The following is a 26,743-nucleotide window of genomic DNA, read 5'->3' on the forward strand; positions in this document are numbered from 1 at the left end:
TGTAGTTAAAAAGGGGGTGGGAGATGGTTGTAGCCTATCCCCAGTGCTATTCAATCCATACATTTATCAAACAATAAAAAACAAAGAGATATTTGAAAATGTAATTGAATATTACGGGTTAAGAAATAAAACCTTTAGTGATTACCAACGAAACTGATTTCCTATCAGAGATGGTAAAGGTCTTGGAAGATCAGTTCAGTGGAATTGATAGTGTTCTGATAAGTGGTTGTAAGACTATTATCAACTAAAGCAAAATACGGGTAATGGAATTTAGTCAAGTGAAATGATGGGATGCTGAGGAAATTAGATTAGCAGATATGACCCTACAAACACCAGATGAGTTTTGCTATTGGGGTATCAAAATAAGTTACGATGGTAGAAGTACAGATGATACACGATGTAGAAATAGCCAGATAAGCGTTTTCCAGGAAGAGTAAAAGTGTTATTAATGTCTTTTCTGAGGTGTAGCCTTGTGAGGAAGTTAAACGTGGACAATAAAGATTTCAGAAGAGAAGAGAGTGGAAAATTTCAAATGTGGTGCTATAGAAGGATGCTGAAGAGTAACGGGTAGATGTTCTAACTAATGAAATCTTGGTCCTCTTTTTCTTGTGCCTTTTCCCGCATCTGCGAAGGGTTGGCGTGGTTATTAACTAAGTTGGCATGGTTAATTTCAAGAGTGGCTGAACACTTTTTCTGTCGCCACCCCATTACCCCCTGGGACGCATCGTGTGTAGCCCAGTTATCTGCGTGTGGTGTGATTCATATGAGATTGTATGAAATTTTTATAAAAGGTTGCGAATCGTGTAAGTGATGCCTGGAAACTGCCTGAAAATCACATCCAAGTCAGCTCCCACACTGATCCCTCATCGTTAATGTGTTGGGCAGATTCGATATAGGGCACCTCCCCATCCAAAAAGCGCCGTTTTAACAAGAATAGCTATACGGGTGGGTAAAACCGATCAGGAGACTCTGAATCGAATAAGGGAAAAAATAATTTTAAGGGACAACTTGAGTGACCTAAGACATTAAAGAACCGTCAATTCCGTAGTGGGGTGAAATATGAGGGTAAAATAACGTAGGGAGACCGATGTTTGACTACCGTAAGCAAGATCAAGTGAATGAAGGTCTTAGTGGTTATGCAGAGATGAAGAGACTTGTATAGGATAGGTTAGATTGGAGAGCTGCATCGAACCCATTTTCAGCCTGAAGACTGCAACAACAACAATACAGATACCGAACAAAAACTGTTGTCTCCATCACCATATAAAACTGTTACAAATTTCGGTGGCAGATAAGAAACATCACACCAAGGAAAAAAGGCCATACAAACGTATGTCGGAAATTCCTTTGTTTTGAGCTACTAATGAAAAAATTAAACGTTTTTTTCAGAAATAAGCGCTAACAAAGATTGAAAACGCCATTCGTTTGATTATACACATGCATGCACTGACTGGATCATCAAACATCGTCTTCTCTTTCATACAGCCGTGCAAGCTCACGTCCGTTAGCATTCGCGCTGTCTTAAAGAAAGATCGTTTTGCTCATGAAATAAATAATACAATAAAAATGCAGGTTTTAAATTACTATGATTTTATGGGAAGTATACAGTGCAGGACCATAAAGGTCTGGTGGTTCATTGAACCCTCTGCCAGGCACTTTGTTGTGAATAGCAGAGTAAGCACATAGATGTAGATGTAAAAAAAAAAAAAAGCTCCGTCTTTAGGCCACAAGTGGCCCTTCCGGGACCGTCCGGCCGCCGTGTCATCTTCCGAGGAGGATGCGGAGAAGGAGGGGCGTGTGGTCAGCACACCGCACTCCCGACCGTTAGGACGGTATTCTTTGACCGAAGCCGCTACTAATCGGTCGAGTAGCTCCTCAATTGGCATCACGAGGCTGAGTGCACCCCGAAAAATGGCAACAGCACATGGCGGCAGGATGGTGACCCATCCAAGCGCCGGCCACGCCCGACAGCGCTTAACTTCGGCGATCTCACGGGAACCGGTGTAGCCACTGCGGCAAGGCCGTTGCCCGATGTAGATGTAGATAAAGGTAAATTTAATTACTGCCTTCCGAGAAGACTGGCTGAATGGCTGGCACACTGAACATCCTTCAGGAGGGTTGTGCTTCGAATCTCCATCCAGCCATAATCAAGATGTAGGTTTCTCGTGGTTCTCATACATCATTTAAGCCAAATGCTGTGATGATCGTTCCATTGAAAACATGGGAACAGATTTCCTCCCCCCTCCTTCCCTATCGGAGCTACGGGAGGCACATCACTACTTACGACTTCATTATCGACTTTGAATTAATCTTCTTTCATTTCTTTACAGCGTGCATCATATTGGTCGTTTCTGTTACTTTACAGGATCTCTGTTTAATTATGTAGTGATGTACGAGTAAAGGAAATGAACCTAGCAGTTTACAGTCGAGACAGGGTCTGCATAAAACTTCACGGGATGTACTCACTACATGTAAGGAGAATGTAATGCAACGCATAAATAGCGGAAAAGTTAAGATCCAACACTGTAAAAGCAAAATAAGGGAAAAAGGGGGCAAACGTATACTGAAGCCAGTAGAAAAAGAAGAGAAATATCCATTTAAAAAACGAACTGAATGGTCATCTTTGCAAGATCTGCTATCATTATAGAGATAATTGAGTCATGGTTGCAATAAAGATGGGTTTATTAGTTCTGCGTTTGCGACACGTTTTGTCTGTGTTGTGAGGCATCTTCAGAAAATCGAACTATAGATAAATAATCATCTCTTGAAATGAGGGTCACACAGGGTAGCCACGCTGTCTAAGGCACTTTGGCCATGTTTTGCATAGCCCCCCCCCCCCCCCCCCATCGGAGGTTTGAGTAGTCTTCGCTCGGGCATGGGTGTGTGTGTGTTGTCCTTAGTGTAACTTTAAGTTAGATGAAGTAGTGTGTTAGCCTAGGGACCGATAGCCTCAGCAATTTGGTCCCATAGGAACTTACCACAAATTTCCAAATGAAACGAGAAGTCAGACGCATGAAATTGACTCCTCATTTCATGAGGTGATTATTTAGAGATTATATTGTCTTAAGATGCCACTCAGTGCAGGGGAAACTTATTGCAAATGAAGAACTAATAAATCTGTCTTTATTGCAACCATGACTGATTTCTCTCTATATAAATACCACTGTTACTGTACCAGTGCCACAGAATTTGGGAGTAAACTGGAATGACTTTTGTTAATCTGGTATCTGTTATATATATGAAAAGCAGAGTGTATGTATGTGTGTATGTCTGGGATCTGCTTCCAAACCCCTGTATTGATTTCAACCAAGTTTGGCACAAAAACAGCAGGCTTCATGATTATCACCACTGTGGAGTTATAACCAAATAGCTCCAATACAAGCAGAAATATGAGGAGAGAAAACGACAGGACTCTTGTGTGTGAACAGTATTGGCATGTCAAATCAACCTGCTTTGCAGGCAGCCTAAATGTCAGGGGAAAGAACTGGTTTTCTGGGACCTGGCATGTAGGTTGCACTGCATATATGTTATGCTGAAGTAGTGTTGGCCTGCTTTATCAACCTGTTTTGCATGGTGGCCTGTATGTCAACAGCAAATAAATGATTTTCGAGCCCCTGATATGTAGCCTTTCCTGTATAACAGGCATATTGTCGGAGTAGTATCAGCCTGCTTTAATGAATTGTATTGCAGGGACTACATATGCCGATGAGCATGGCTGCTGACAAGTTGAGATGGATAAAGAGGGGAAGGACAGAGTGGGGGAGGAGGAGATGGACAGAGAGAGGCGAGGACAGGTGGAAGAGGAAGATGGGGAAATGGAGATGGAAAGAGGATAGGAAAGAAGGATACTGTCAGAGGGAAGGGAGCAGAAGGTAAGGTCCGAGAGAGGGGATAGAGGAAATGAGCAAAGAGAGGGGCAGGGCAGATGAAAAGACAGAGACAATGAGGAGGAGGAGGAGGAGATATAGTTGGGTCGATGAAGTGAATAGACAGGAGGAAGAAGAAGTGGACACAAAGAGATGGAGGAGAAGGTGTGTTCATTGCATGTGTCGAACTATATACTTGTTACTAAGGCTAGTTTTTAACAAGAGAAGTGTTCAGAAACATCCTATGGTCTTCTGATGTAGATTATTTTCGTTGCAGGTATGGTTCTCAGCAAAGTGGGATGCTCTCTGTACAGACAGTGGCGACCACGATACCTGTACGAGATGATGTCGATAATGGAAGTGTAATATCTGGCACATTAGAAACGGCAGCAGTAGATGATTCATCGCAATTGGACAGCACCCTCAATCGCCAGCTATCAGAGACAGCCAGCGAGGCCCATAGCGTCACTTCTTCTCTTGCAGAAGAACCTCAGGTGCAAGATACTGTGGACCATGACGAAGACGTCAGCGAAGAGGATTCCGCGGACACAGATGAGCAAGACGAGACTAGCAACGACCAGGCGTTCACTGAGGATTGGTATCAAGAGCGGAAGGCAGTACATGTGTCAAATTCGCGAAATGTTCGAGTGGGCGAGGTCGCCTACTTGGTGGGGTCACTTAACATCAGTCAAGTTTTGCAGACACACAGTGTTGAGAAGAGACTGTTCGTGAGCAAAGGCTGCCAAGGTAAGAACAGCATCCTGAAATATTCGTGCTGCTCTGCTGCAATGTCAGTTTAGTAAACTTGTTCCACTACTTTTTTTGCTTGCGTGCTTCCACAGTCCTGGAATATTTTAGAAGTGGCATGTTCCGCCTTACCTTTTATTGATTTTTTTTAACAATCACGATTGCGGCTGCTGCATAATTCTCTAGTGATAATTATAAGGAAACTTCAATTGAATTGCTTTTTTTTAGCAAGTGTAGCTATCAGTTGAGGACAGCACAACATACGAAAACGCTATCATAATAAAGTTTTCTTTTCTAAAATACATACAGGAACATTGAAAATAGCGCACCCAGAGTCGTGAAAGGTACAAACGGTAATCTTTGCAAATAAGTCTGTGGTAATACATCAAGGACAGTGGGACAGCAGCCGGATATGAAGTACTTGAATGGTGATAACAAAACCAACAGCTGTGCCGGATTCCAACGTTGTTATTTTTTTTAACACATGCTACCAGTTTCGACACAAAATGGTGTCATCTTCAGGCCCCAAGCGTAACCTGCAATCCGCAACGACGATGACAAAGACCAACGAAGTCTTCGAATTGGAACAGTTATCAAGCATATACGCCAGCATGTGCAACGACCAGAATCGTATGCAGTGGGGCCAAAATTAACTGGATTCCGTACTTGCTACGAAGGTGGGGTCTGAAGATGACACAATTTGGTGTCGAAACTCGTAGCATGTGTTAAAAAGAATAAACGACGTTGGTTTCTAACACATCTGTTAGTTTTGTTATCATTATTCGAGTACTTTGTAGAGATCCGATGTGCAAATGATCCAAGCGAGATGCCAATGCGCATGGCCACAGAACCTCCAATGGCGCTGCAGTCGGGCAGGCGGTTCTATTTAAACGGCATATTGTGGACGAGTCACACAAGTGACGATCACATCCTGACTCTAGGAGGACGTTAGTAGGCGCAGAATGCCAGATAGACGTCATAGAACGTTGCTTACAGATAAGCCAGCTTCAGAGGGGCCTAATCATCGGCATGAAAACCGCAGGCTGGTCGAGACGCCGTGTGGCTCGCCAGGTCGACCGTTTGAAGTGTTCCTTCAGACAATGTTGGGTGCAATGGACACGAGATGGCACCCACAAACGATGTAATGGGTCTGGTGCTACCAGCACGACAACGAGGCGAGGGGATCGAAGGATCGTGCGGCAAGCGTTCAGGGAGCCTACAGTGGCTCACTCCACGAAACAAGTAATTGTATGGGTGCCAGTTGTTCCACAAACCATTTACAGTCCCCTTGCGGATGCGAATTTGCAGTCTAGTCGCCCTTGCACTGTACTGCCGTTAACACTGAGACATTGGCGACACTGTCTACAGTGGCGCCAAACCAGAACGACTTGGACTGCCACAGACTGGCAAGACGTTATGTTTAGTGGTGAATCTCGATTCGTTTTGGGAACAGATGATAACCGAATACGGGTGTGAAAACAGCCTGGTGAACGGTACAATTCCACGCACGCTGTCACGTATCACATCGCCAGCACAGCCGACATAATTGAGACCTGGTAGTCAGGGGAAGACAGGATTCGGTTACGATTGTGGAGGGGCCGTAGTCAGTTACTATTGGTTGCCTTCTATAGTTATACACATTTATTTCAAAACAGTAATTCCAGATTCAATAATAAATAAATAAAATCACACGTTATTAATGAAGGAATGAACAACTATTTAAAATAATAGTGTTTCCAGAGCGATAAAATTTAGCAATCACCATAAAATACAGATACAACAACTAATGTTTTAAAAACAAGCCACCGTGATCACGGCTGAAGGCCTTATAGGCCAAGAATGGCTATAAATTAAGAATGTTTAAGAACTAGCTGCAGTTTACAACTTACAGATATTAAAATATTACAGGTAAATAGTCATAAACACAGCAGAAGGCATCAGACGCCAGACGTGGCAGTACATAAGGTTTTTAGGGGCTTGCTGCTAAAAATACCGATACCAAATTAAAATTTTAAGGCAAATAGGCACAATTACGGCTGAAGGCCTTACACGCCAGGAACGGAAATTATATTACAAAATTTAGAAACCTGCCGTAAAACAACAAATACAGTAGCAAAGGTTAATTTTAAAAAAACAAGCAACTTATCACCAAACGGGTGAAATAAAATGATGGTAAACCTTGTAAGACAACCCTTACACTTAAAATACAGATACCCTGTAATTGAGGTTTGTGGAACCTTTATGGGCCAGCATTATACTGATGGCATTCTTCTGTCCCATGTGGGAACTTTCCCACAAGGTCTACTAAGGCCACTTTCCCGGGAAGATAATGCTCGTCTATATACAGCTCGAGTTGCTCAAGACTTTCTATGTCATATTCCAACTTTTCCATGACTGGTCTGCTCCCCAGACTTGTCCTCTATAGAGCATGTGTGAGACCAGCTCTGTACATAATTTAGAGGTGGCTGTTCAGGATCTATGGACCAGTCTGCCTCAGGACATCAGATGTCTTATGAACTCGATGCTGGACCATGTTGCGGCATGATGATGTTGCACTGTATTTGCCTACTTTCACTCACTCTATTTGTTTACATGTCTTGATTTTGTGGTCAAGGGACTTCTCATCCGTATCATGATATCTAATAAATTTTATTTCGATCCAATGCTCCCTTCTTGGTGCCCTATTTGCAATGTTGGTGAGTGTGCTAAAGCTGTAGTTCTAGGTGGTGCCCAGTGGTCACGGATACCCAAAGCAGTGAAGCTGTTATACAGGGTGAGTCACCTAACGTTACCGCTTGATATATTTCGTAAACCACATCAAATACTGACGAACCGATTCCACAGACCGAACGTGAGAAGAGGGGCTAGTGTAATTGTTTAATACAAACCATACAAAAGTGCACGGAAGTATGTTTTTTAACACAAACCTACGTTTTTTTTAAATGGAACCCCGTTAGTTTTGTTAGCACATCTGAACATATAAACAAATACGTAATCAGTGCCGTTTGTTGCATTGTAAAATGTTAATTACATCCGGAGATATTGTAACCTAAAGTTGACGCTTGAGTACCACTCCTCCGCTGTTCGATCGTGTGTATCGGAGAGCACCGAATTACGTAGGGATCCAAAGGTAACGGTGATGGACCTTAGGTACAGAAGAGACTGGAACAGCACATTACGTCCACATGCTAGCACCTTTTTATTGGTCTTTCTCACTGACGCACATGTACATTACCATGAGGGGTGAGGTACACGTACACACGTGGTTTCCGTTTTCAGTTACGGAGTGGAATAGAGTGTGTCCCGACATGTCAGGCCAATAGATGTTCAATGTGGTGGCCATCATTTGCTGCACACAATTGCAATCTCTGACGTAATGAATGTCGTACACGCCGCAGTACATCTGGTGTAATGTCGCCGCAGGCTGCCACAATACGTGGTTTCATATCCTCTGGGGTTGCAGGCACATCACGGTACACATTCTCCTTTAACGTACCCCACAGAAAGAAGTCCAGAGGTGTAAGATCAGGAGAACGGGCTGGCCAATTTATGCGTCCCCCACGTTCTATGAAACGCCCGTCGAACACCCTGTCAAGGGTCAGCCTAGTGTTAATTGCGGAATGTGCAGGTGCACCATCATGCTGATACCACATACGTCGACGCGTTTCCAGTGGGACATTTTCAAGCAACGTTGGCAGATCATTCTGAGCCAGCGATGATTGTCCACGGACCAGTAATGCATGTTCCGTAGATTCACTGCCCCGTGGTTTGTGAAACCCGCTTCATCGGTAAACAGGTAGAACTGCAACGCATTCTCTGTTAATGCCCATTGACAGAATTGCACTCGATGATTAAAGTCATCACCATGTAATTGCTGATGTAGCGACACATGAAACGGGTGAAAGCGGTGACGATGCAGTATGCGCATGACATTACTTTGACTCAGTCCACCGGCTCTCGCAGTGTCCCGTGTACCCATATGTGGGTTCATGGCAACAGCAGCTAACACACCAACTGCACCCGCTTCTCCTGTGACGGGCCTGTTACGGACCCGTTTGCGTTCTACGACCATACCTGTTGCATACAGTTGGCGGTAGATGTTTTGCAATGTGCGGCACGTTGGATGCTCTCTGTCCGGGTACCGTTCTGCATACATCCTGCAGGCTTCTGCTGCATTTCGTCCACACTCGCCATAGATGAGTATCATCTCCGCCTTTTCAGAGTTCGAATACACCAGGGTCACAGTTCCTACAACACTACACTATCACAGACGTCTGGTAACACGGTGTACTACAATTTGTCTGCGTGCGGAGACGAATGCAGAATAACAATAGCAGCAAGCGCTACATGCGGACAGTGCGACAGCTAGACCAAAACACAACAGTGCACTACAGCCACACTCGTAAACACGGTCGTCATCGTAAACATGTCCCTGCAGATGCTGCTCGCCGACCGTGGCCCGTGTTTGTTACAACACGCAACTGAACGTCGGAGGTTTCAAGCGTCAACCTTAGGTTACAATATCTCCGGATGTAATTAACATTTTACAATGCAACAAACGGCACTGATTACGTATTTGTTTATATGTTCAGATGTGCTAACAAAACTAACGTGGTACCATTTAAAAAACGTAGGTTTGTGTTAAAAACATACTTCCTTGCATTTTTTTGTGGTTTCTATTAACCAATTACACTAGCCCCTCTCCTCACATTCGGTCTGTGGAATCGATTCGTCAGTATTTGATGTGGTTTACGAAATATATCCAGCGGTAATGTTAGTTGACTCACCCTGTATATTGCTGGAAAATTATAACCTAAGAAATACGCGAGTTCATTCTTAGTACGTTATTATTACAATTTTTTACTACATATTAATCATTCAAAATTCAGCACTGGATATTCAGCGTCAAACTTACAACACTGTATTTTATATATAAAGAATACAACAGCCTGAATGCCAGTCTGCGGAAGAGAAGTACGCACTTCACTTCACGCTAGAAACTAAACAGCAATCAGAGCAGGAGTTGGGGACAGGTAACGCTGGAAAAAAAAAAAAAAAATCTTCCAGTGTTTTCTGGGAACACTTGGCAGCGGTAGAAGTATAATTCGGACCGGTGTGAAAGTGTTTGGACGGAATAAGTGGAACAAATGTCCTTAAGAAGAAGTTTGGATTTCAGAAGAAAAGATAAAGAATAAAGTTTCACTTGAACAATTCATGTACAAAAGTAAATAGTGGTAAAAAAAGAGATTTTTAGCATTAGTTCTTGGAAAATCCATCTTTTACAAGAGATTTGGGCTTCCTTGACTTTCATCCGTTCTCATATATAAAAATATGTGTCTGCAAAACCCAGGATGACACTGATCGGACGAGTTCTTCTCCCCGCAGGTAGTCTGTGCAAAATGCTTGCACCAAATGTTCAGTTACAATAACATTTCTACTACAAGGCCGATAAATTATGCCCTTGAGTGCAGCCACCCTACAATTGCCAGGGTGAGGCAAGCAGACTAATTCTCGCGAAACGCCAAACCTTCTGGTATGGTAACACAAGCACGAAATAATAGCGCATAAATTCACCGCAGATAGCATAGTACACAATCTGAGTAAATTCGTTTGTGTCAGGTGTTTACAACTAAATCAGTTTCAGTGGCTGATTCCTCCATAAGCATCTTATCTGCTCTCTTTGTACCGATGATGATGGTGTTCAGTTTGTGAGGCACTCAACTACGTGGTCATCAGCGCCCGTACAAAGTCCCAATCTTTTCAAAGTCCAATTCTTTTCGCAGTCCACTCTAGCCTCTGTCACGAATGATGGGATTGTTGCAACTGCGACCAGGACGGTCGCGGGGTTGAAATGACGGAAAGCGCGGCGGGACCCGCGGAGAGGCCCGCGAACAACAACACAACGGGAGAGGACGGACACGACCAACGAAGGACAGAACGAACAACAACAAGCTCGTACAACGTAGTCACAAGGAAACCTAACAAACTCGTCCACTCGTACACAGAACAAAGAAGTAAGTAAGCTGTCTAACGAGAGGCGATGTGTCCACAGACGTACGCGAGATTAGACTGGCTGGCTGAGCATTTTTTTTTCTTTTTCTTTATTGTTATTTTGAAACCTGTATTACAGGCAGGCCTGCAGCAGCATACGACGCCGCTCTTTGGCCGCAGAGAAGCACAAATATACAAATGAAGACATTTAGAGAAAAAACATGGTGGACATATAAACGGAGACAAACACTTTTTAAAATACAAGGTGCCGTTCACAGGCGTAGAGTCCAAGATAAAATTGTTCAGACACTTGGACACAGACAGAGACGAAAATTGTCACACGTGAACATAGGGGCACAAAACGAATAACACTGAATCACTTAAGCACAAAACGACGGCATACACAGAACACGAGGCGTTGATCTCCGGCGCGCGAATTTTCACGATCCGTGTACGAGTCCGGGGACCTGCCAAGAGAGGAGGAGGGGGGGTGGGAGAGGGAGAGGGGAGAGCAGATGCCATGGGCAGGGGAGATAGGGGGAAGGGAGGAAGGGGGAGGGGAAGGCCGGGGGGAAGAGGGAAGGAGGGAGGGGATGGGAAAAAAGGAAAGAGAAGGGAGGGAGGGTGCCTAATGGAAAGGACACAGGATGTGGGGGGGGATCAAAGTTGATAGGAGGAGTAGATGGAGGGGAGGAGGACATCATCAGGGAGGGGGAGCTGGCGGAAGCCACCTTGGGAGAGGGTGAGGAGGGTGGAGAGATGGAGACCGGGTGGGACGTGGGAATACAGGTGCGGCAGTGGGCAGGGGTGGGAGAGGATGGGTGAGACAAGCGGATGAGGAGGATCGAGTTTGCGGGAGGTGTACAGGATCCGTATTCTTGCAAGGAAAAGGAGGAGGTGGGGGAAGGGGATGAGATCATACAGGATCCGCGTGGGGGAGAGGAGACGGATGCAATAGGCGAGGTGGAGAGCATGGCGTTCAAGGATTTGGAGGGATTTATGAAAGGTAGGGGGGGGGGGGTGGAGATCCAGGCCGGATGGGCGGAACAAAGTATAGGGCGGATGAGGGATTTATAGGTGTGGAGGATGGTGGAGGGGTCCAGACCCCACGCACGGCCGAAAAGGAGCTTGAGGAGACGGAGTCGGGAGAGTGCCTCGGCTTGGATTGTCCGGAGATGGGGTGTCCAGGAGAGGCGATGGTCGAGGGTGACGCCAAGGTACTTAAGGGTGCGAGTGAGGGCGATAGGACGGCCATAGATGGTGAGATAGAAATCAAGGAGGCGGAAGGAAGGGGTGGTTTTGCCTACAATGATCGCCTGGGTTTTGGAGGGATTGACCTTGAGCAACCACTGGTTGCACCAAGCGGTGAACCAGTCAAGATGGGATTGGAGAAGGTGTTGGGAGCGCTGCAGGGTGGGGGCAAGGGCAAGGAAGGCGGTGTCATCGGCAAACTGGAGGAGGTGGACGGGGAGTGATGGCGGCGGCATGTCCGCCGTGTACAAAAGGTACAGAAGGGGGGAGAGGACGGAGCCTGAAAGAAAGGATATTGCTGAGACATGGATTAGCCCCAGCCTCGGGGATGTTTCCAGAATGAGATTTTCACTCTGCAGCGGAGTGTGTGCTGATATGAAACTTCCTGGCAGGAGAGCTTCTGTAAAGTTTAGAAGGTAGGAGGCGAGATACTGGCAGAAGTAAAGCTGTGAAGACGGGGTGTGAATCGTGCTTGGGTTGTTCAGTTGGTAGAGCACTTGCCCGCGAAAGGCAAAGGTCCCGAGTTCGAGTCTCGGTCCGCCACACAGATTTAATCTGCCAGGAAGTTTCATATCAGCGCACACTCCGCTGCAGAGTGAAAATCTCATTCTGGAAACATCCCCCAGGCTGTGGCTAAGCCATTACTCCGCAATATCCTTTCTTTCAGGAGTGCTAGTTGTGCAAGGTTCGCAGGAGAGCTTCTGTAGAATTTGGAAGGTAGGAGACGAGATATTGGCAGAAGTAAAGCTGTGACGACGGGGTGTGAGTCGTGCCTGGGTAGCTCAGTTGGTAGAGCACTTGCCCGCGAGAGGCAAAGGTCCCGAGTTCGAGTCTCGGTCCGCCACACAGATTTAATCTGCCAGGAAGTTTCATATCAGCGCACACTCCGCTGCAGAGTGAAAATCTCATTCTGGAAACATCCCCCAGGCTGTGGCTAAGCCATTACTCCGCAATATCCTTTCTTTCAGGAGTGCTAGTTGTGCAAGGTTCGCAGGAGAGCTTCTGTAGAATTTGGAAGGTAGGAGACGAGATATTGGCAGAAGTAAAGCTGTGACGACGGGGTGTGAGTCGTGCCTGGGTAGCTCAGTTGGTAGAGCACTTGCCCGCGAGAGGCAAAGGTCCCGAGTTCGAGTCTCGGTCCGGCACACAGTTTTAATCTGCCAGGAAGTTTCGAAACATATAGAGCTACAAACCTCAGTCAGTCTTTTATACAGTGACTATTCCGTAGATGACGAGCCCTGACCGCTATGAAAGACTGTAAAAACTTATGAAAATGGCAAACACACAAAATGGGGTCTATGCACCAATGTTTGAACTTAAGTATACTACCGCTAGAGCTCCGGAGAGTGGATGCTTGCATATCATCAGCAATGGCTTAAGCGGTTGTGGGAGCGTCTTCATGCCGCAGTAGCGGCAGATGTGAAAATGACGGTGTGACTGGCGGCGCGCGCTTGTTAAATTGCGACCGATCGGATGGCGGCCGATGCCGCAGTTGAAAAGCAAAAAGCGTTACTTGTAATCTACTGCTATATACACTACCCTGCATAAGCTTCGAAACACCAAGTAATTATGGACAATGGAAAGGAAATACATTACAAAATTTCATCTTAATGTTGTCTAAATGTTTATTAAGCTCAAACAATATATACGTAAATGCAGCAATTAAATTTTAGATACCTCAAAATAGCCATCCATTGCTTTAATCACTGCCTTGCGTGCTCTCGGTATGACACGGGTAAATTTTTCAGGATCTCAATTGTAGTTAGTTTCACCTCTTGCTGCAGGACCTCTCATAAGTCACGATTCCCTGTTTTCGGAGCCTGCTGTCCATCTCATCCCATAGTAGTTCGATTGGGACCGGGGAGACCATTCCATGTTTTTCAAAATTTCTTGAACCTCAAGAGACTTCATGTAGTTCTGACACAAGTGGGATGTGTGTTTTTGATCGTTGTCTTCCTGCAAAACAAATACTTTCCCAATCAGATGCAAAGCAGGTGTCTGGGCTTGTCGCTGAAGAATGGCACGATAATTCTGTTGGTCCATTTTTCCATCTACTTTCACCAAATCTCCGACTTTGTTCCCTCCAATAGATCCCCATACCATGATGGAACCATGATGGAACCCCCTCCAGCTTTCACGGAGTAAACGGCGTATGAATTGACGGCGTTTACTTCCACACATTTAGGACTTAGATTCATCAGTGAATAAGACTTTTCCTCAGTCCCCTGCTGTCCATTGTTGGTGCTCGTAGCCCATTAAAGCCTTTTCTTCTTTTTAACAGTGTACAACAATGGCTTGCTTGCTGCTACACAACTCTGGAGGTTGTTTTCTGCCAGGCCACATCTCTCCGTTGACACACTCACTGGCGTATGCCTAGTTGTGTTTAGCTCAGCAGTCAGTTCAAGCACAGTTTTGAATCTGTTACATTTAGTGATCACTACCAAATACTTTCCCCGACGTTCTGACGTTTTCCTGGATGCTTCTGAGCGAGAACGATCATCATAGGAGCCTGTATTTCGATGACGGTGTATGATTTTGACTATACCGCTAACGGAACTAGAACAAACGGAACTATAAACACAACGTACAGGGTGACAATTATTGAACTGTACGAAATAAAACGTAAATTAGTTACAAAATACGGCGTGCACACACTTTATTCAACATGTAAACGTCACTACAGATATTCGGATTTCGGTTATGACATATTCGATATGCCTGCCATCACTGGCGCTGAATGTGGCGCAGACGAATAGCGAAATTCTGAATGACCCGCCGAAGTGTCGAATCATCGATGCTGTCGATGACCTACTGAATGGCTGTTTTCAGCTCAGCAATGGTTTTGGGGTTATTGCTGTACAACTTGTCTTTAATATAGCCTCACAAAAGGGAGTGGCATGTGTTCAGATCCGGAGAATATGGCGGCCAATCGAGGGCCATGCCAGTGGCCTCTGGGTACCCCAGAGCCAGAATGCGGTCCCCCAGATTGCTGCTCCAGGACGTCACTCTCCTGCTTCGATGGGGTCGAGCTCCGTCCTTCATGAACCACATATTGTCGAAATCAGAGTCACTTTGGATAACGGGGATGAAATCATCTTCCAAAACCTTCACGTACCGTTCGGTAGTCACCGTTCCATCAAGGAATATTGCACCGATTATTCCGTGACTGGACATTGCACACCACACAGTCACCTGCCGAGGTGGAATAGACTTCTCGATCGCGAAATGCGTGGTCTCAGTCCCCAAAATGCGCCAGTTTTGTTTATTGACGAACCCATCCAAATGAAATGGCTGACAACAACAAGTCGCCTGCGCATGCGCATAATAATTCCCATCATGCCACACGGCCAACCACGCAGTTTGAACGTCCTAATACAAACTTTTCAGAAGTTATGACGATTTTATTTCGTATGGTTCAATAATTGTCACCGTGCACTTCAACACAGTCGTGCCGCCTATTGGTGTCAACTGGCGTGTTTAGTAAAAAATGCTTGGACACCTAAAGCCAGTTTGTATAAAACTGTAGAACAATTATCTGTACAACTGTAAGTGTCATTATTAATCATTATTTGGGAAAACTATTCTTTATTCTAACCGAGAATTCACATAGATCACTTTCATCTTGCTCCATTGCAATACACAGCATGGTGTTTCCAAAGTTATGGGGGGGTAACGTACTCACAGTAGGCAGCTCTCTGTCCAAATGTCGATACGGTGGTATGTATCTTAAATGATCCGACTTCTATAGTTAGAAACAGTTCGCCCTTAGGACAGAGAATGGAAAACGTTCCATAAGAAATTCATACTCTTGTAAGGTACTGTCTTGTGTTTGCGCCAACAGACTGTTTTAGTATGTAATTCACGTGCTTTTGACTATTAATACAGGTTCAGAGAGCTGTATCTCTATGTCCAAAGATTTTTTTTCCTTGAAATTGTCTACACTACTTCTTTCTACACTATTTGCCATTTCTCCTGAAACACTACTATTCGTATTTCAAAAAGTTTCAGTGATGGCATCATATGTGTTCATAAACTGACAGAGACCAGTCTTTCCACTTGATGCACTGACGAATGTAGTAAACAGATCTCACACTATTTATAGATCTAATAAATGGCTATATTTATAGATGTAATGAATGGTTCCCTTGTCTTTAAAGTGACCGCAAAGCAAACCATAAATTTGGAAACTTCGCGACGATATTATTGATTAATTTACTCCAATTCCTTACCGCATCGACGTACCGGGTGGGATACAAACGGAAAAAATCCGCTGTGATCACTTTGTGGAAGAACAAGTTTTATTGGGATAGAGGAATATGGAAGAGGGCACTGTATGCTGAGAGATTACACAGGGAAGAACCTACCTGCTTACTTTTCAACGAAAGCGATCCCCTACTAGAGACCGTCTGTGACACACATCGACATAATCCGAGGTAGCACACCAAGGTCGTTCAGCAATTAATGCAACTCGTGTTTTCGCCGGCCAATTTCAGTTGAAAAAACGCGGAATTTGTAATTGGACATCGTGGAAAGTTTCCCCGTTAGTCCCTACATTTCCATGAAGTTCTGATAGGTGGCGCTACTATACGTAGCCTTCAAAATGGCATGTATAACAGAGAACTGTAACTGAGTTTCTTTTGGCGGAAAACCACCGCATCGCAGATATTCATAGCTGCTTATAGAATGTCTATGGAGACCTGGCAGTGAACAAAAGCACAGAGAGTTGTGGGGCGAGGCCTCTGACATCATCGCAATAAGGTCGCGCATACCTGTCCTATGTCCAGAGTGCTGGCCAACCGCACACAGCTGTGACTGCTTGCACGTTACAATGCTGATCGTGACAATTTTTTGGAGAACATCGTCACAGATGATGAAACATGGGTTCATCACATCGAACCGGAAGAAACAGCAATCCATGGAGTGGCGCCACACTATCTCTCCTCCGAAGAAAAAGTTCGAAGCCGCACCCTCACCTTTGGGACACTGAAGGGATTGTTCTGTTTGATGAACTCCCTCGTGATGCAACGATGAACTCTTAAGTGTATTGTTCTACCATCAGAAAACTGAAGAAACGACTTCAGGGTGTTCGTCGTCTCAAAAATGCAAACGAACTTCTCCTTCTCCATGACAACGCAAAGCCTCGGGGAAGTCTGCGCATCCTAGAGGAGCTCACAAAACTTCTTTGGAATGTCCTTCCTCATCTATCCTACAGGCAGAATCTCGCACCTTCCATCTGTCTGGCCCAGTGAAAGATGTACTCTGAAGGGAGAAGTACGTGGATGATGAGGAGCAAGACGTTGGCTCCTACATCGACCACTGAAGTGGTACCACGCGGGAATACAAGCCCTCCCAGTAAGGTGCCATAGTGCCGCCTCATTGAACGGAGATTATGTTGAAAAAAATGGTTCTGTAACCAAACTAGTGGAGAATAACATGGTGTATTAGAATCGTGGAAAAAACAGCTTTCAGAAAATAATGTGTTGCATTACTTGTTGAACGCCCCTTGAATATTGGCTTTTGCATGACGTCAGTACGAAATAATTCGGCTGACTATTGCTCACAAAATATCACCAAATAAGCTGAAACACTCGCTTCCTGAGGATGATGAATAAGGGTGTCTGTAGAAAGTTTGTCACCCTAACTGCAGCAGGGAAACCTACAGATGTAGGTTTAGATTCTGTTCAGTAAAATTGATTTAATAGAATTTAATGTTGTTGTAACGGAGAAGGTTATTGTGAAAGTGCTCTGTAGTGCCCATGATAAAATTCTTTCCTAGTACTTTTTTTAAAGTGACCTACACTTAAAATTTATAAGTTATTATAATAGAAAGCGACGAGAAATGACATTTCGCTCATTATTGACAGCTTAAGAGATGCAGACCATAAGTGATCTAATTATCTTCTGATAACAATTCCATTATTCGTCTGTAACGCATCTTCACAGCGTAGCTGAAAAAAATCAGGTCGAACGTTTCGACACTGGCTCCCATCTTCAGGAACGACCTTTGTTGCAGAGAAGGAGCTACGCGTGGTGCGACGCAGCGAGTGGCGGGCGCGGCCGCCGGCGAGGCACGTGACTCCGCTGTGCAAGCCTGCCACAAAGGTCGTCCTCTGTGAGTACACTACATTACACTGCACACGACTCGTCCGTTTCAAGTTCCTGCGTATGGGCGTCTGCAAACGGGGAGGGGAGCAAGAGGGGTTCACCTTCCCCCCCCCCCCCCCCCCCCAGGAATCAGGGGTACAGACTTTTTGCTAATCAAAACAAAATATTTTCAAGTATTTCTGGAAATCATTGTAATTCTACTGAACTGCATATTTAGAATCGTCGAATGTAGAGAGACACACTGTGGTTTTAGGAAGTATTACATAACTGGGGTTAGTTCGGTTGTCAGTGTGCTTACAGCAAGTTATATTTCTAAATAAGAATTATATATTAATATCTTCAGCTGCTGATGGGCGTTGACATATATCAACGGGGACAGGTGAAAATGTGTGCCCCGACCGGGACTCGAACCCAGGCTCTCCTGCTTACATGGCAGACGCTCTATCCATCTGAGCCACCGAGGGCACTTATGATAATACTTCTGCAGGGACTATCTCGCATACGCCTACCACGAGACCCACGTTCACACAATACATTCGTAGTGCCCCTACCCAACACACTCATTACTCGTGGAAGATACTCTTACCAAGTCCCGTAAGAGTTCGGGTAATATGTGTGCATCCGCACAGAAGAGGAAGGTCATGGCCAGAGCAATATACTTATATGGATATGGTGTCTGTTCTTTCGGACATTTCCGAAAGAATAGACACCATATCCATATAAGTATATAGTTTCTTTCTTGTCGCGGTGACTATTTCGGCCTTGTCTTGTAGTCACGGCGAAGCTTAAGAGGACATTGTCGAAATATAATCTGTAACTTTTCTACTTTGCTTCCCTGTACAGCTCTTGTCGTTCTATCGAAAGGGGTAGTTGGAACACCCAGCACCGTGCTTTGTATTAACATCGGAGAAGCTCACCTACCCGATGTCCATTCCCAATTTTCACAGGGTCGTCACTGCTCCTACTCCCCATCGTCTCTACATAATATTTCACTAATTTTCGAGGACAGACAGACAAGAACTGTTAAGGCTAGCTGAGGATGCATCCAGTTTTATTCTAACGAACGTGCAGCAGTGCAGGAACGTTCGACTATACTAATTATATGGACCCAAATGCATCAGTCAAAAAGAAGGCATACCATTTCTGCGCTAGAAGAGACGGATAACGATTATGAAATTTCAAAATCGAAAATAAGTCCTCTCCAGGAGTCATTACCTACTCAAACTCTATGGAACGCACGATCAAGCCACAGAGCAACGAAAGAGTCTAGATGCCATAGGTGCTCAGCAACATATCAAATTGGATAGATCAGTCATTGGATGATAAAAATCCTGCCTAAAGGCCAATTTCACGGTTGTTTTGGAACGTTTCATACGTTCGTCACGTCAGTATCTGTCACTGACCTACACTTTATCCAAGTAGAAGTATCTTTTAAAACACATGGTTTTCAATTCTTATTACATGTTTCACTGAATCTACTTTTACTATGCTGAACAACATTAAAAATTAGAAGACACGAAACACACCTTAATATCATCGTACGTGGCGTTCTGGAAGGAAAACGTGTGGTATTGATGGCGTCAGAGTTAAATAAGCAGTTTAGCTTATTTACTATTTCTACACTTTGAGGAGTATTATTAAATGATATGGGGTTTATTTAATTGACCTGAATTGTTTTCGATTTAGGATTGTAAATTTTCATTGTAAACATAATATTATTGATAAGTGAATTATAATACTTGCTGTGAAATTTTCGAGCTTCATTCCCTAAATATTTCGGTACGCACAACTTAATGATATGAGAATGTAACTGCAGCTCGTTAAATCAAAAAGGTGACAGCAAAATTCATAAACTATTAATAATATACTAATATAGATAGTACAGTAATGACCCATCTTTACCTTTCAAGTAGGCATATAGAAGTTACCTACTGTCGAAATATCGAGAGGGTAACTATTGAACGTGTAAGATACTATGAGTTTTGTGAATTTCCAATGAAATTTATCAAAAATAGCAGTTTTAGCATCTCTTGGAAAAGTTTCAAAGTTTCTACGGACGTCCACGTTCCTGTGTCTTACCGTTTTCGAGTGATGACCGTAAGAATTGTACATGAAATGGACATTTACCATTGTTGGAGGGTTCAACTGTGACTGAAGTGGACATGACCGAGTGAGAAGGCTCACTGGGCAGACACTGGATTCGTATCCGCGAGGACGACAGAAACCACTAAATACAACTGCCAGGATGGTGTTCAGATGCTTCTACATCTAACAGTTACCTTCAGACCCCGCCCACGTGACACAGATCCTGTCTCTAATCCTTGGAGCCAGAGCATATTGTTGTACTGTTGCACGGAACTTCGAGGCAATAATAAGAGGCTGCGTTCAACTGGCTCACAGACATGCACAGCTCGTCTGCTATTCACTGCCAATTTGGCCCAAGTTATCTCCCAGTGTAACCATGGTTCACATCGCCTTAGGTTTTGTGGATAGCATTTCCAAAATTATCCTTCTGCACAGCACGAGAACTACCAAGAGTCGGTGCCTGAAGTGGCCCAGGAAGAATACGTTTCGCTTGTGGCTACAGTTATTATAAGCGAGCTGTATCCTCTGCGAGCTGTCGTCTTACTGCCTTCGAAGGCTGTGTAGAGTCCTTGAAATAGCAGGCTTTCAAATTTCTGGCAACATTACACAGTGTTGCCATACGGTATCACGTTGCAACCCGTTCAATGGTATGTTTTTACATGTTTGTTTCTGCGGGTGACTATCGGCAAGATACTGCAAAGCTTCACAAAATGTTTCAAATGGATCTAAGCACTATGGGTCTTAACTTCTGAGGTCATCAGTCCCCTAGACTTAGAACTACTTAAACTTAAATAACCTAATGACATCACACACATCCATGCCCGAGGCAGGATTCGAAACTGCGACCGTAGCAGCAGCGTGGTTCCGGACTGAAGCACCTGGAACCGTTCGGCCACAGCGGCCGGTAAAATAAATATTAAAATGTAATGCGATGTAGAATTTATACCTCTTACATGACTGACAGGTTAGAAAATTTAAAAAGGGAAATGGTTAGGTTAAAGTTAGATATAGTGGGAATTAGTGAAGTTCGGTAGCAGGAGGAACAAGACTTTTGGTCAGGTGAATACAGGGTTATAAATACAAAATCAAATAGGGGTAATGCAGCAGTAGGTTTAATAATGAATAAAAAAATAGGAGTACGGGTAATCTACTACAAACAGCATAGTTAACGCATTATTGTGGCCAAGATGGACACGAAGCCCACGCCTACTACAGTAGTACAAGTTTATATGCCAACTAGCTCTGCAGATGACGAAGAAATTGATGAAATGTATGATGAGATAAAAGAAATTATTCAGGTAGTGAAGGGAGACATAAATTTAATTGTCATGGGTGACTGGAATACGAGAGTAGGAAAAGGGAGAGAAAGAAACGTAGTAGGTGAATATGGATTGGGGAGAAGAAATGAAAGAGGAAGCCGCCTGGTAGAGTTTTGCGCAGAGCATAACTTAATCATAGCTAACACTTGGTTCAAGAATCATGAAAGAAGGTGGTATACATGGAAGAACCCTGGAGATACAAGAAGGTATCAGATAGATTATATAATGGTAAGACAGAGATTTAGGAACCAGGTCTTAAATTGTAAGACATTTCCAGGGGCAGATGTGGACTCTGACCACAATCTATTGGTTATGAACTGTAGATTAAAACTGAAGAAACTGCAAAAAGGTGGGAATTTAAGGAAATGAGACCTGGATAAACTAAAAGAACCAGAGGTTGTACAGAGTTTCAGGGAGCGCATAAGGGAACAATTGACAGGAATTGGGGAAAGAAATACAGTGGAAGAAGAATAGGTAGCTATGAGAGATGAAGTAGTGAAGGCAGCAGACGATCAAGTACGTAAAAAGACGAGGGCTAATAGAAATCCTTGGGTAACAGAAGAAATACTGAATTTAATTTATGAAAGGAGAACATATAAAAATGCAGTAAGTGAAGCAGGCAAAAAGGAATACAAACGCCTCAAAAACGAGATCGTTAGGAAGTGCAAAATGGCTAAGCAGGGATGGCTAGAGGACAAATGTAAGGATGTAGAGGCTTATCTCACTAGGGGTTAGATAGATACTGTCTACAGGAAAATTAAAGGGATTTTTGGAGAAAAGAGAGCAACTTGTATGAATATCAAGAGCTCAGATGGACACCTAGTTCTAAGCAAAGAAGGGAAAGCAGGGAGGTGGAAGGAGTATATAGAGGGTCTATACAAGGGCGATGTACTTGAGGACAATATTATGGAAATGGAAAAGAACGTAGATGAAGATGAAATGGGAGATACGATACTGCGTGAAGAGTTTGACAGATCACTGAAAGACCTGAGTCGAAACAAGGCCCCGGGAGTAGACAACATTCCATTAGAACTACTGACAGCCTTGGGAGAGCCAGTCCTGACAAAACTCTACCGTCTGGTGAGCAAGATGTATGAGACAGGCGAAATACCCTCGGACTTCAAGAAGAACATAATAATTCTAATCCCAAAGAAAGCAGGTGTTGACAGATGTGAAAATTACCGAACTATCAGTTTAATAAGTCACAGCTGCAAAATACTAACGCGAATTCTTTACAGACGAATGGAAAAACTGAATGAAGCCGACCTCGGGTAAGATCAGTTTGGATTCCGTAGAAATGTTGGAACACGTGAGGCAATACTGACCCTACGACTTATCTTAGAAGAAAGATTAAGGACAGGCAAACCTACGTTTCTAGCATTTGTAAACCTAGAGAAAGCTTTTGACAATGTTGACTAGAATACTCTCTTTCAAATTCTGAAGGTGGCAGGGGTAAAATACAGGGAGCGAAAGGCTATTTACACTTTGTACAGAAACCAGATGGCAGTTATAAGAGTCGAGAGGTATGAAAGGGAAGCTGTGGTTTGGAAGGGAGTGAGACAGGGTTGTAGCCTTTCCCCGATGTTATTCAATCTGAATATTGAGCAAGCAGTAAAGGAAACAAAAGAAAAGTTCGGAGTAGGTATTAAAATCCATGGAGAAGAAATAAAAACGTTGAGGTTCGCCGATGACATTGTAATTCTGTCAGAGACAGCAAAGGACTTGGCAATGGCAAGGAAAGAGTTTCTGAAGAAGAAAAATTTGTTAACTTCGAGTATAGATTTAAATGTCAGGAAGTCGTTTCTGAAAGTATTTGTATGGAAGTGAAACGTGGACGATAAATAGTTCAGACAAGAAGAGACTAGAAGCTTTCGAAATGCGGTGCTACAGAAGAATGCTGAAGATTAGAAGGGTAGATCACATAACTAATTAGGAGGTATTGAATAGAATTGGGGAGACGAGGAGCTTGTGGCACAACTTGATTAGAAGAAGGGATCGGTTGTTAGGACATGTTCTGAGACATCGAGGGATCACGAATTTAGTATTGGAGGGCAGCGTGGAGGGTAAAAATTGAAGAGGGAGACCAAGAGATGAATACACTAAGCAGATTCAGAAAGATGTTGGCTGCAGTAGGTACTGGGAGATGAAGAAACTTGCACAGGATAGAGTAGCATGGAGAGCTGCATCAAACCAGTCTCAGGACTGAAGACCACAACAACAATAACAACAACAACATGACTGTATTACAAATAAAGCAACCTAAGAAAACAATAGTAAGAACCGAAGAGAATAGAAAACAAATTCTCCGAAAGAGGATCGCTCTTGCGAACATTGCATTAGAAGGCCAGCACGCTGCATATAAAGGTACTAGCGACAACGTGTTTTCCTGGAGTATTTACTTGCTTCAAAACAGTCCTCACAAAATGAAGCTCACGTAGTAGCCACGATCTCATTCAGATCTCTACGAGAGAGTTCTTCTCATTCTCTGTAACACTGAAAAACAATTTTCAGCTGTTTTTGTACATGTTTTTTTTTACAGTGAGATACTACACACCATTCGCTCATCAGTCCCCTAGAACTTAAACCTAACTAACCTAAGGACATCACACACATCCATGCCCGAGGCAGAATTCGGACCTGCGACCGTAGCGGTCGCGCGGTTCCAGACTGAAGCGCCTAGAACCGCTCTGCCACACCAGCCGGCCCCATATTCCGAAACGTAAATTCCAAAGGAAGGCATCATTGCGACCGAGCCTTACGACAGCAGACGCAACGTGCTAGCCAGTGAGGTCACGGGCATTACATGACTCAAATGGAGCGTTTTCGCGGGTTATCAAACTATTGGAATTTCATTTCTGGTTTTTTTTAATGCAGAAGTTCATGAGGGTATGAATAATTAACTATTAAATACGATTTCCGTAAAACAGTTAAATTATTGCTACCATTTTCAGAGGGAACAGCAGAGTGTAATGAGCAATTTCCTAAGCAGGTCTTAGAAATGCTAGAACAACGAATGGAGGCAGTCCCAGCATCTCCTTGCCAATGTACATAAGTAACTTTCTTTTATTTTAAAACGTTTACGCCAGTAGTTAGAAATAATTCACACGACAAACCGTACTTTATTTACTGCGGACCTCATCTCACCGCGCCGCAGACACCGCAACCGGCCACGCCGACTGGCTGCACACCGCGAAGCGGTTGCGTGAACGATTGATCACACTAGACACTTGTTGTTATTCTGTTAAATTCAGTTAAATATGCCGTAGAGAACGTATTTCACGAGCGTGAATATAAAAGTAAAGAAGGTTTGTTTCTCCTGATATTTTTATTGAACATAACGAAAAACTTATCTTTCGACATATCTCAATATCTCACCTATTTTTGTATGTAGCCGTTGTTCAAGTTTAAACATTTATCGCAGCCATCTACTAACTTTCTTAGGCTTTCTGCGTATTCAGTTATCGCAACTTGTTTGAACCAACCTCTGACGCCCTCTTTCTGTTCGTTGCCATTTCAATAGTGCTTTCGGCAGAAGAAGAAAACATGCCTAATGCCGCTGATGCAATTATTCTTCACTGACACACAATTTAAATATAGGCCTATGTCTGACACTTTTCAATGGCAACAGCAGTCGACTGCAGCCGCCATCTGCCCGTTGCGCTCGCGTATTCAAAGCGTGTGACGTCACGCCAGTGAGTGGGAGCACTCGTAAACGGGATTTTGCTGCTGTCACTAGCGAGCGAGGATGTTAATCTGCCAAGCAGAGACGCTACGATCCTCCTTGATAATCTATTTCACAGATGGGGTCGTAAGGTTGGTTGGTTGATTGGTTGATTTGGAGAAGGGGATCAGAGAGGCCATGGGTTCCACCGGAGTAGGGAAGGATGGGGAAGGAAATCGATTGTGTCCTTTCAAAGGTACCATCCCAGCATTTGCCTGAAGCGATTGAGGGGAATCACGGAAAACCTAAATCAGGATGACCCGGCACAGGTTTCAACCTTTGTTCTCCCTAACGCGAGTCCAGTGTGCTAACCACTGCGCCGTTTTGCTCAGTCGTAACGTTGGATTTTAATGTGAAATCTATCCGAACATTGCATAATAGCCTGGAATATTTTATTAACTATGACATTTTCGGCCGTAGTAGTTTCAATTTTGCACATTGAATGCTTGTCAAAAACAGCGGTGGCGGAAAACTTCCACCAAATGTGTATTGTCGTTAATTTTGTCACATTTTGAAATCGCACAAGTAAACAGGAAAACAATCACTATGATGCCAGCGAGGGAAGCTGTAAGAAGCACACTATGTGATCAAAAGTATCCGGACACCCCTAATAAACATATGTTTTTCATATTAAATGCTTTGTGCCGCCACTTACTGCCAGGTACTCTGTATCAGCGACCTCACTAGTCATTAAACATCATAAGAGAGCAGAATGGGTGTTACGCGGAACTCACGGATTTCGAACGTGGTCAGGTGATTGGGTGTCACTTTTGTCATACGTCTGTACGCGAGATTTCCACTCTCCCATACATCCCTAGGTCCACTGTTTCCGATGTGATAGTGAAGTGCAAAGCTGAATGGACACGTACAGCACACAGCAAAAAAGCGTACAGGCCGACTTCGTCTCTTGACTGACAGAGACCGCCGACAGTTGAAGAGGGTCGTAATGAGTAATAGGCAGACGCCTATCCACACCATTACACAGGAATTCCAAACTGATAATAAATGAAAAGCACCAGTTTGCTTTTGTTCTACAATATTGTAGAACAAAAGCAAACTGGTGCCTTTCATTTATTATAATGTTTTTCTACCAAGAACCGACGGAAGATTCTGTTAATATGAATTCCAAACTGCATCAGGATCCACTGCAAGTACTATGACAGTTAGGCGGGAGGTGAGAAAACTTGGATTTCATGGTAGAGCGGCTGCTCATAAACCACACATCACGCCAGTAAATGCCAAACGGCTTGCTTGGTGTAAAGAGCGTGAATATTGGACAATTGAACAGTGGAAAAACGTTGTGGGGAGTGACGAATCACGGTACACAATGTGGCGATCCAATGGCAGGGTGCCAGTATGACGAATTCCCGATGAACCTCATCTGCCAGCGTGTGTAGTGCCAACAGTAAAATTCGGAGGCGGTGGTGTTAAGGTGTGGTCGTGTTTTTCATGGAGGGGGCTTGAACTCCTTGTTGTTTGGCGTGGCACTATCACACTACAGGCCTAAATTGATGTTTTAAGCACCATATTGCTTCCCACTGCTGAAGAGGAATTCGGTGATGGCCGGCCTCTGTGGCCGAGCGGTTCTAGGCGCTTCAGACCGGAACCACGCTGCTGCTACGGTCGCATGTTCGAATCCTGCCTCGGGCATGGACGTA

At 44.1% G+C, this 26,743-nt stretch overlaps 1 protein-coding gene and 1 non-coding gene across 2 annotated transcripts in view; one reads left to right on the forward strand and one right to left on the reverse strand.

Annotated features, from left to right (window-relative positions):
* Positions 1–26,743, forward strand: part of LOC126260107 (uncharacterized) — a 191,736-nt gene that overhangs the window by 146,621 nt on the left and 18,372 nt on the right. Inside the window, exons 4-5 of the mRNA XM_049957338.1 lie at positions 4,144–4,613; positions 17,869–17,967. Coding sequence (XP_049813295.1) covers positions 4,144–4,613; positions 17,869–17,967 — 569 coding nt within the window. The remainder of the gene's footprint in view (positions 1–4,143; positions 4,614–17,868; positions 17,968–26,743) is intronic.
* Trnat-ugu (transfer RNA threonine (anticodon UGU)) lies at positions 18,351–18,425 on the reverse strand. Its single transcript has one exon. It is a non-coding gene; the product is annotated as a tRNA-Thr (tRNA).

The sequence above is a fragment of the Schistocerca nitens genome, chromosome 5 (assembly GCF_023898315.1).
Source record: "Schistocerca nitens isolate TAMUIC-IGC-003100 chromosome 5, iqSchNite1.1, whole genome shotgun sequence".
NCBI classification, from domain to species: domain Eukaryota; kingdom Metazoa; phylum Arthropoda; class Insecta; order Orthoptera; family Acrididae; genus Schistocerca; species Schistocerca nitens.